The sequence below is a fragment of the Astatotilapia calliptera genome, chromosome 10 (assembly GCF_964374335.1).
Source record: "Astatotilapia calliptera chromosome 10, fAstCal68.1, whole genome shotgun sequence".
NCBI lineage: Eukaryota > Metazoa > Chordata > Actinopteri > Cichliformes > Cichlidae > Astatotilapia > Astatotilapia calliptera.
In genome coordinates, this window is record NC_137431.1 from 35,087,327 (window position 1) to 35,098,218 (window position 10,892).

At 46.0% G+C, this 10,892-nt stretch overlaps 1 protein-coding gene and 1 long non-coding RNA gene across 2 annotated transcripts; one reads left to right on the forward strand and one right to left on the reverse strand.

Annotated features, from left to right (window-relative positions):
- Positions 1–87: 87 nt before the first annotated feature.
- LOC113030460 (deoxycytidine kinase 2) lies at positions 88–6,517 on the reverse strand. Its single transcript, XM_026181942.2, has 9 exons — positions 6,362–6,517; positions 3,992–4,158; positions 2,759–2,877; positions 2,602–2,685; positions 2,404–2,513; positions 1,982–2,129; positions 1,744–1,859; positions 1,565–1,664; positions 88–462 (listed from the first exon to the last, which is right to left on the reverse strand). Exons 2-9 carry the CDS (start codon positions 4,098–4,100, stop codon positions 436–438), a joined length of 813 nt encoding a protein of 270 aa, XP_026037727.2. The 5' UTR covers positions 4,101–4,158; positions 6,362–6,517; the 3' UTR covers positions 88–435.
- LOC145431615 (uncharacterized) lies at positions 4,159–4,726 on the forward strand. Its single transcript, XR_013911957.1, has 2 exons — positions 4,159–4,294; positions 4,440–4,726. It is a non-coding gene; the product is annotated as an uncharacterized LOC145431615 (long non-coding RNA).
- Positions 6,518–10,892: the final 4,375 nt, after the last annotated feature.

Consider the following 10,892-nt stretch of genomic DNA (forward strand, 5'->3'; position numbering starts at 1 on the left):
CACACACACACACACACACACACACACACACACACACACACTTACTTCACTGACATGTTGGACTTTGGTCTTTAAAAAAACTAGGCGTGCTCATTCAGTTTGACTTTATTCACACAGAAACCAGAACACCAACGGTCCCTGAAGGCATCGTGGTGGCTTCAACAACACCTCATTGTCAGGACAAACAGGAATGATCAGACTGAAGGATAAATATGAAGCTAAGAGCAAGTAAATATATCATGGGGACACACACACACACACACACACACACACACACACACACACACACACACACACACACACACACACACAGTTAAACTACAAAAATATAAAAACAAGTTAAAGAAACAAAACAACAACAAAAAAACAAACACATCAGTCTTCCAATCAGACGCGCCACCACTTCTCCCAGCACCTCTCATTGGTGGATGAGCTTCACAGTGTGGTGAGAAACTCTCTGACCTGCAGACAAAAATTAAGTCCTGTTACCAGATTACAAAAGCCTTTCAAAATAAAACCACCAGGTGAAAGTTAAATGAGAATTAAATACAAGCACAGAAAGATGGAAGCAGCACATACATGAACAAACAGCCAAACATGGAAGAATCTGACATATTTTACTGTCACTTCAAAGTATACAAACTTTTGCGCAGGTCACAGAGTTTACACAGTTTATTCAGTTACTCTCAGGAACGATGTTCAAAAACAGATTAAACACATGTTAGGCGTGTTGCTTTATATAAACAGGCACACGTCAGAATATAAAATGCAGCAAAGACTGAGATTTCTATTAAGAATTAAGATACTGATTGTTAAAAACCCCAATAAAAGCTTGATGGTCTTTCCTCTCGTGGCGATCGTTGGGTCTGCGCTTCAGCAGGCCCGCTAGTTCAGAGACGCATCACCCCCCACTGTTTGCTAGCCAACTTCCAAGAAACAGCCTTCCCTGCAGCCTTTTATTCAGTGAATGCAAGCACCACCCATTGTAACACCCACAAATGGTTAAAATCACCGCATGCGTCTGTGTGTGTGTCTTCTTGCCACACAATATATGCTCACAACTGTTAACCACATTTCCTGGTTATCCAAAGGCCATCTCCCCACACCCGTATATGGCTTAACATTAATGGTTCACCATATGCAAGCATAGGCGAGCCCCTAAATGGCCGGGAGTGGACATCCTTCACAAGATAAGGAAACCAGAATCTCACATGAAACCTGCCTGTAGTTAAACAGCTACAGCTGATTACCTCCTCCAGCATCATAGATGTGTCGGACGAACAGAAGAATATCTAACCACGCAGTTTAAGGCACGCTTTACACATTTAAGTGCAACAATGGCAACATTTAACAATTTACCCTGACAGTGACGGTACTCCTGACAAACAGAGTCACTCGTTATACAGACGAGGAGTCAATGACTTCTACATAAAAGCAAACAAGAAGTGGTTCACTGGTTGTTTGTAACCAAGAGAAGAAACAGAGCGGTTTGGGACGTGTATGAAAAACAAATAAAACCACCATCATCAGAAGGAAAACCTTCAAAATAAAAGCTCAGACTGACCTTGTCGATGATGGCTTCCTGTTTGATGCGGTCGTTCTTGAAGTCGTCGTTGACGTCCAGGACGAGAACAGGAAGTTCGCTCAAATAATCAAAGTCCAACCTTAATGCAAACACAGGTTAAAAAGGCGCTCCTGAACGCACCGCTGAGGCTCTGAGCACGCTCAGTGGCATATAGTTACCTGAGGTTCCTGTGGTAGAGCCAGGCTTCATGTTTGAAGTGCAGCTGCTCAAGGTACTCCAGAGGAATTTCCTGCTCTTCTTGCCGGCCGCGATGAAGCAGCCGCTGCATGCAGCGCTGAAAAATACACACACAAACACGGCACCTGAAGGCAACCGAAGGAAGGAGAGCCCATCACAGAGGGCGATGCGTTTACCCTGAGGTGGCAGGACTCTCCAGGTTCTCCTGTACGTCTTTACCTGTGGCGGGGCTCTGAGGTAGATGATGGCGTCGAGAGCGATGTCGGACTCAAACTGGTTCATTAACCAGGTGTGCCAGTCCTGATACACACTCCACTCCGTCTCCGACAGGTCGCCACTCTCAAACAGGTTTGACGCAAACACGTACCTGTACACACAGGAGTTACATGTCTCACACCTGTGTCTGTGTTAAATGTGTGCGAGTTACCTGTCAGGTGATCAATGGTCATGAGAATTTACATAATTAAGATTAAGGAACTGACCTCCCAGCCCATTGTTCCCTCAGTGGGCTGGTTTCAGTCATTATGTTTATAAGATTGAAACCTGCAGTCAGCTGAGACTGAAGACGTCACCTGATGATGATGAAACGCTACGTGCAGATGAACAGAAGCAACCTTTTGGAGACCTGTCAGGTAAGTTACCTGTCGGAGTAGACGGAGCGCTCGTAGAACTGGACGGGGTTTTCTGCCTGCTGAAGTTTGATTGATGGCGACTGAAGCTGAGCTCGAACTCTGCTCAGACACGCGTAGCTCTGCACACAGGTGAGACTCACTTGAGACAGGTACACATAGTCTGACACACAGTGCTGCTATGGTAGGGGATGGAGCCAGGTGTGTTACCTGGAAGGTGTAGGACCAGCGGCTGGGTTTATCGTACAGCATCTGCAGCAGGTTTCCTCCACTCTTTTGAGATGAGCTCAGCTCCTGCAGGTAAACAAGCAGGTAAACAAGCAAGTAAACACAGACTTTAGAGAATGTGTGCTGCATTCAGGCTCACCAGGTAAACGTCATCGCTGTCATTCTGCACGTTGCACCACTTGCCAATGGGTTCAGGGATGACCTCCCAGTCCTCTGATGCTGCCTGAAGGAGGCGCACAAATGTCGACTTTCCTGCAGCTGGAGGCACACGGGTGAGACACACGGGTGAGACACAGAAATGTGACAGATCTCTGGTCCTGCCTGATTGGAGGAATCACACCTGTTCAGGTAACCCTGACATGACATGAGCTACTGATGCTCCACACACTAATACAGGAAATCAGCATTAATGCTGATGCCGTAGGACTTCCTGTGTGGGTGGGGCTTAAGAAAAGGACCGAAACAGCTGACTTTTGCAGGACGTCATGTGACCGCAGGATCAAGTAAAACCATGGCAACCATGAGCAGCTGATTCAACCTCTGATTGTCTCTGCTCACACTCCTCACGCTGTCACCTGACCCCAACCTCAGTGATGAGGTCACGTCCTCGCTCTGGAGATCAAAACTCTGACCTGAGACTGAAGAAGTCACCTGGATGAGTGACAGAACGTTTCTCCACAAAACGCTGCGTCCAGATGAACAGAATCAACCTTTGGAGGTCTGACCTCGACTTGCAAACCTCCATCAGTCTGGCTCACCTGAGCCCCGCCCACAGACTCCACATGACCAGCGTTCACCTTCAAACACCTAAAGGAGCAAGCTCCACCTATTTAACACCCAAATTTAAACCTCCGCCTTCTAACCCCAGCAGCACAGCTCCATTAAAAACTGCTGATTATTGATCACAAACAGCTGATTTTCAAAGACAAACAGCTTATAATTGAGTTCAAACAGCTGATGATCAATCGATTATCGTAAGAAATCACTCGGTTGATGGAAACGTCCAGATGATTACTGACTGTTGACAGCAAATTTTGACTATAAACAGCTGGTTATTGAACACAGGGCTGAGTATTGACTACAAACAATTGATTTGCGATATAAACAGCAATTGACCATGGACAGCTAACTGTGACTAGAAACAGCTATTTATCGATCACAAACAGCTGATTATTGACGATAAGCGGGCGGTTTTGGCGCCACTTGTTTCCGTGAAGGCGGGAGGCTCACGGACTTACAGACCCGGGCCTGAGAGCTCGTTAACCGGCGGTCCGGGTCGGTCCCCCGGCTCCGTTTGCCCCGGTCGGTCCGGGTCAGTCGGGGTCCGTGAGCGTCCAGCCGGTCCGGGGGGCGCGCGCCCCGGTGAGCTCACCTATGTTTCCTTCGATGGAGATCTTCTTCTCCTTCTTTTGACGGGAAAAGCTGCCGTTCAGCGGCGGGCTGCGGGGAGGGGGGCACGGCCTCTTCGGGGGGGTCGCCATGTTCACGGATCGATCGCTGATTATCGATTATTGCTCGCTGCTGTTTTGAAACCCACTGACCGGTGTTCCAGATCAACTGGCGTTTAGATCAACTGGCGTTGGTCGAACAGATGTGTGGCAGTCTTGCGTTTCAGGAGCTCCTACCGACAAACCAGCAAAAAAACGCCAAATGTGTCATCTGTGACACTTGTGAGGTTGTCTCAAACACACTCCGTCAGTCTTGATGCTGTTGAACAACAAAATGTTTAAAAATGTGGCGAGTTTACCTGGTGATATCCTCATGCGCGACTCGATCGCGAAAACAGCAAACAAGTAACACCACGCCGTTGTTGTTCACAGGACAGCAAGAGTAAACGATCGGGAGACCCTTGTCGTCGTTATCGTTCCCCTCGCACGGTTTATTTCACCGAATTCAGCGTTTTTGCTCCACAACTAAAGCGAGCAGTTTGCTCTGTGCACCAACATGGAGTCGAGTCAACCAGCGCCACCTCTGGCCAAGTGCCACAGCCTACAGCCAGATCAACTGGTGACACACATCTGCAGCACGTTTGAATTCGTGTCATGCACATTTGTACCTTTCAATTGTGTCTGTTTGTGCGTCATGCAAATAAACCTTTGAAATGATATCATGTATTTATTATCAGCCTACATTTGTACAAAATGCCAAATGACATACACATAAGAATCACCATCCTGATATCAACACTTTTGCCCATAAGAAAAATGTCGTGAACAAATATATGACACACCAATATTTCACCAGTGTTGTAACTCACATGTCGCCAGCATAGTCTGCCTGTGTCCCCCCTCTGCAAACGCACATTTCAGAGTTGGATGTGATATACAGTCTGCATAAGTGTGGTCAATCCCATAACGATCCGTAAGGGGATGGCAGTTACTGTGAATGTACAGCAGTCACACAGTGATCAGCAATAAACAGTCCCCAAAACTTGCATATAATCCCCAATGTGGAGCCCATCTACTGACTACCACATAGCAGCTGGACCAGTCCCCAATGCAGGTCAGTCCACTGCTGCCACCTGTGGCCAAGTACCATAGCCTACCACTAGATTAACTTGTGACACACATCTGCACCTGCTGCTATGATCACATTGAGTAAAGGCTGAGTGGCTGCACTCACACGTGGTGCATCTAAATCTACCCACAAATATGTTGAAACATGCAATGCCAGCAATGTGGATTGTCAACACTGAAAACAATCAGTAAGCAAAGACAACAGGGATCATTTGTTTCTGTTTATTTAGCACCCACAACATTTGTAGTCGCCTTCTGCACAGGGGAAGTCCACACACACCGTGTGGTACCACTTTCCACAGAAGGTGCAATCTGCAAGATTGAATGTGATTGTCAGGGTCATTGTCTGACTGTTTATTACTAATCACTGTGTAACTGCTGTGCATTCACAGTAACTGCCATCTCCTTATAAATGTTTATTAGATTGACCACACTTATGCAGACTGTATATCACATCCAACTCTGAAATGTGCGTTTGCAGAGGGGGGACACAGGCAGACTATGCTGGCGACATGTGAGTTACAACACTGGTGAAATATTGGTGTGTCATATATTTGTTCACGACATTTTTCTTATGGGCAAAAGTGTTGATATCAGGATGGTGATTCTTATGTGTATGTCATTTGGCATTTTGTACAAATGTAGGCTGATAATAAATACATGATATCATTTCAAAGGTTTATTTGCATGACGCACAAACAGACACAATTGAAAGGTACAAATGTGCATGACACGAATTCAAACGTGCTGCAGATGTGTGTCACCAGTTGATCTGGCTGTAGGCTGTGGCACTTGGCCAGAGGTGGCGCTGGTTGACTCGACTCCATGTTGGTGCACAGAGCAAACTGCTCGCTTTAGTTGTGGAGCAAAAACGCTGAATTCGGTGAAATAAACCGTGCGAGGGGAACGATAACGACGACAAGGGTCTCCCGATCGTTTACTCTTGCTGTCCTGTGAACAACAACGGCGTGGTGTTACTTGTTTGCTGTTTTCGCGATCGCGTCGCGCATGAGGATATCACCAGGTAAACTCGCCACATTTTTAAACATTTTGTTGTTCAACAGCATCAAGACTGACGGAGTGTGTTTGAGACAACCTCACAAGTGTCACAGGTGACACATTTGGCGTTTTTTTGCTGGTTTGTCGGTAGGAGCTCCTGAAACGCAAGACTGCCACACATCTGTTCGACCAACGCCAGTTGATCTAAACGCCAGTTGATCTGGAACACCGGCGCGCGAGATGCTGCTCAAATTAAACTCCGCGCGCATACAGACTTACAGACCGTTTCCGGGGGCGGAGTCACGCATGAGCAGAGGAGGAGGAGTGCAGACTTCCTTCAGTTTCCTTCATGTCCAACATCACACCTGCCTCACTCCACCTGCCTGGCTCTACCTTCTGTTACCTGTGTTCACAGCAGCCTTTCATCTCATCCACAGAGGAGAGAAACACAGTGGGTGGAAACAGTAGCGGTTTTTGAGCGGGGGATTCTCTGGCTGGCTGGAGCAGCATCTAATCACCAACCCGCAAAATAAAAACAAACCAACAAACACGAAAACACCACACATCATGATACAGACTTATAATTTGCACCGATGTTTTTTCGAAATTTTATACGCGAAAAGTGAGCGCGAGAGCCCTCGGTGCGCCTGCGCGCTGCTGAAGTCAAAGTAAACTTTATTGTCATCTCCGCTACAGACAGTCCAGCATATAGAGACGAGACGACGAGGCTGCAGCTACAGCGGTGCAAGTAAACAAACAATAAATATAAGAAGAGTAAGAGAATAAATATACACTTGAGGACCAGGAGTAAAGGATCAATAACAATTCAAAATCTATGATTTACAGTTTGATGATTTAACCCTTTAAGACCTACCATAGAACCAAGTCTGCCAGAGCTTACTTTATATTTTTACATGGTGTAGTAGCATTTCAAGTTGCTATACATCAATACAACCGTTATAGCCCAAATTTTAATAATATGTCTGCATTAAGTCCATAGTAATTACATAAATTGCAAAAATGTGCAATAAACTACAAGAAAATTTAAAATCTTTTTTTTTACATATATTTCTACTTAGAGAAATTCAAGAGGCTTATCCCTGAAAACTTTAAATAGAAAAACATTGAAAAAATAAAACTTCAAGTAAAACACAAGCACTTCTGTTAAATTATTGCAGAGTGTCCACATTGTAATTCAACAAAATATCAGTGAACTATTTGGCACTGTCTCCAGCTTTCAGAATAATAAATAAACACTTCTGTTTGGAATAAAGTAAATAAAAATTAGGTTTCAGAATGAAATAAACAATGGACACAGAATGTCCATATTGTTTGTTTGTTAATTTATTTCAAACATGTAAACAATATACAGGTACATTTAGTATGTGGAGTATGTGGCAGGGACTAAACACGATCACAGACTTTAGAGGGAAAACCAGCACACCGCAGACCACGGCCTCTCTGTGTGAGGAACGTATTCTACGCTAGATTCGACACAGCGAACACCATGAGACCGGACAGTGTGCGCACCGCGGATGACGTCAGTGCGCACACTGTGTCTGAGGAGGATGTGCGGAGGTGCTTCAGGAAGGTGAACGCACGCAAAGCTACTGGTCCGGACGGGATTCCCGGCCGCGTCCTCAAGTCATGCGCGGCTCAGCTGGCTGGAGTGTTCACGCACATCTTCAACCTTTCCCTCTCTCTGTCTGTAGTCCCAGCCTGCTTCAAAATGGCCACCATCGTCCCTGTACCCAAATCCTCCACCATTTCCTCATTGAACGACTGGCGACCTGTAGCCCTGACCCCCATCGTAAGCAAATGCTTCGAGAAGCTGGTCAGGGACTTCATCTGCTCTGCACTACCCGACTCACTGGACCCTCTACAGTTCGCATACCGCCACAACAGGTCCACTGATGATGCCATAGCCCTGACACTACACACTGCCCTGTCACACCTGGAGAAGAGAGACACGTATGTGAGAATGCTGTTTGTAGATTACAGCTCAGCATTCAATACCATCGTTCCCTCAAAGCTGGACAGGAAACTGCAGGATCTAGGACTGAGCAGCTCCCTCTGCAGCTGGATCCTTAGCTTCCTGTCTGACAGACGCCAGGTGGTCAGACTGGGCAGCATCACCTCATCCCCCATCACACTGAACACTGGTGCTCCACAGGGGTGTGTACTGAGCCCTCTCCTGTACTCACTCTACACCTACGACTGCACAGCCACTAACAGCTCCAACATCATTGTGAAGTTTGCGGACGACACTACAGTGGTGGGTCTTATCACCAACGGTGATGAGACGGCTTACAGGGAGGAGGTCAGCGCCCTGACCCACTGGTGTCAAGACAACCATCTCACCCTCAACGTCGCAAAGACAAAGGAGTTGATAGTGGACTTCCGGAGGTGCAGAGAAGTACACACCCCCATCACCATCAGCGGCGCTGCTGTGGAGAGAGTGAGCAGCTTCCGGTTCCTTGGAGTACATCTGGCTGAGGATCTTACGTGGTCAGTACACACAAACAAAACAGTGAAGAAGGCGCAGCAGCGCCTCTTCTTTCTCAGGAGACTGAAAAGATTCGGCATGAGCCCCCGCATCCTCAGGACCTTCTATCGCTGTGCCATTGAGAGCATCCTCACTGGATGCATCACCACCTGGTATGGCAACAGCACCGCCTACAACTGCAAAGCTCTCCAGCGAGTAGTGCGGTGCTCTGAACGGATAATTGGAGGTGAGCTTCCCTCCCTCCAAGACATCTACAGGAAGCGCTGCCTGAGGAAAGCGGGGAGGATCATCAAGGACTCCAGTCACCCCAGCCATAAACTGTTCAGACTGCTTCCATCAGGAAGGAGGTTCTGCAGCATCCGGTCCCGTACCAGCAGACTGAGAGACAGCTTCTTCCATCAGGCCATCAGACTGCTGAACACGTCATAGACACCTCAGCTTCACTACTGGAACTTCAACATTATGCACTCCACACTGTATATAAATGCCACTGTTTTGCACATGTCTCACTCTGTATATTTTATATATTTTATTTATTGTTGACTCTATTTAATTTGTAAAATATGTGTACACACACACACACACACACACACACGTAGAAAAACATTTAGTATACACATCCAGAAATTATTATTATTATTTTTTGCATATACTATTATATATTGTACATATATTTATTAGTTTCAGATTTAGCCATTCGTATATTTTGCCTGTTTATGTTATTGTATTTTGCACAACTCTGTTGCTTGTGAAGCTCGCACACAAGAATTTCACTCGAATGTGCTGTACCAATGTACCTGCACATGTGATGTGACAATAAAAGTGATTTGATTTGATTTGAGTAAAGAAAATAAGAGAGAGAAAGTTATACTATACAAAAGTCAATGCATTTCAATATCGCTGCTGTTCTGATTCGTTTACACGTTGAAAGGAAGTGGGAAGAAGTACACACCGATTTAATCCCATAAGTTATCAGTTAATATTTAGTTGCGGTGCGTTGGTGGTTCTTTGTGTCCGGGGGTGGGCGTCCAGGTACACACCGGCTCACTCCTTGGCGGCCGCTTATCGGGGCCTGGAGCCTGGGGCTCGCTCGGGCCACTTCGGAGGTGGGGTGCCCCCGGCCTCTCGGCCTGGGGCTCGGTCACTCAGGCACGGCTGGCTGCCGGCGGAGCTCACGGGCGCGTCACTGCAACTCCCCCTGGCTTCTGCTCCGCGGCTGCTGAGTGAGCCCTCATCTGGGACTCTCCTCAGCTCTTTCTGGGACAGTGGCGCAGCTGCCCCTCTGTTGGTCTTCCTTGGTCTCTTGTGTTCTGGGGGCCTCTGGATGTCTGGAGTTTTGATCTCCTCCATACCTGCTTCATGCCCTGGAGGACGGGGCTGTGGCCCCCCCACACCCTCTAGCAGATCATTACATGAAGGAACCTTTTAAAAACAAGCGCGTCCATGCTCACAGGTGTACACACGGGTGATCACACCCACAAACTACACCCTTTTTGGCTCCTACCTCAAAGCACACTGTGTTCTGTTGATCTTATGTGCTGCACAATAATGTTTAATATTTAGTATTTACTGTCATATTCCCATATATCATTGTGATGTTGTTTATTCTATTACTCTTGTTCTCTTCTGCTTGTTTTCTTTTTTCTTTCTCAGCAGGTGATCCAGGTGATCGATATATGTGGGTTTTTTTCTGCCCATTCTGTTGGTTTTTGTTTTTTGCCCTTCTCCCCCGTCCCTCTTCTCAGCTGTTTCTCTTTCCCTCTAAAAGAAGAAGAAAAAAAAATATTTAGTTGCTTCCTCATTGATATAATCTGTAATAAAAATAGTGAACAACTATATACTATAATATCACATCATGACATTTTTAAAATAGAGATTCACTTAATTTCAATATTTTCCTTTTCTTTATAGTTTGAGAAGATCATATTTTTATAACTCTTTTTGAACTGTTCTATGTTTTGACGTTGCTTTCATTCCATATTCAGACTGTTCCACAGTTTCACTCCATGCACAGAAACACAAAAGCTTTTCCTTTTAGTACGAACCTTCCCTGTTGTGAAGTGACAAAAAGCCCTTAAATTATAGCTTCCTTCTTTCAACAAGAAAAAACGTACTCTGAATATTACCTGCCAGTTCCTTATTTTTTTCTTTGATTAGAATTTGTGCTGTTTGGAATTTTACTAGATTGGCGATTTTCAATATTTCAGTGCAAAAATAGTGAGTTTGTACGATCCTGTAACCTGCACTGTGGA

Coding starts and splice junctions, on each gene's coding strand:
- LOC113030460 (XM_026181942.2), bottom strand. CDS start 4,100: ATGGCGACCCCCCCGAAGAGGCCGTGCCCCCCTCCCCGCAGCCCGCCG. Junction 2,130..2,403: donor CGCTCCGTCTACTCCGACAG/GTAACTTACCTG, acceptor CTGTGTGTACAG/GTACGTGTTTGCGTCAAACC. Junction 1,665..1,743: donor CTCTACCACAGGAACCTCAG/GTAACTATATGC, acceptor GTTTGCATTAAG/GTTGGACTTTGATTATTTGA.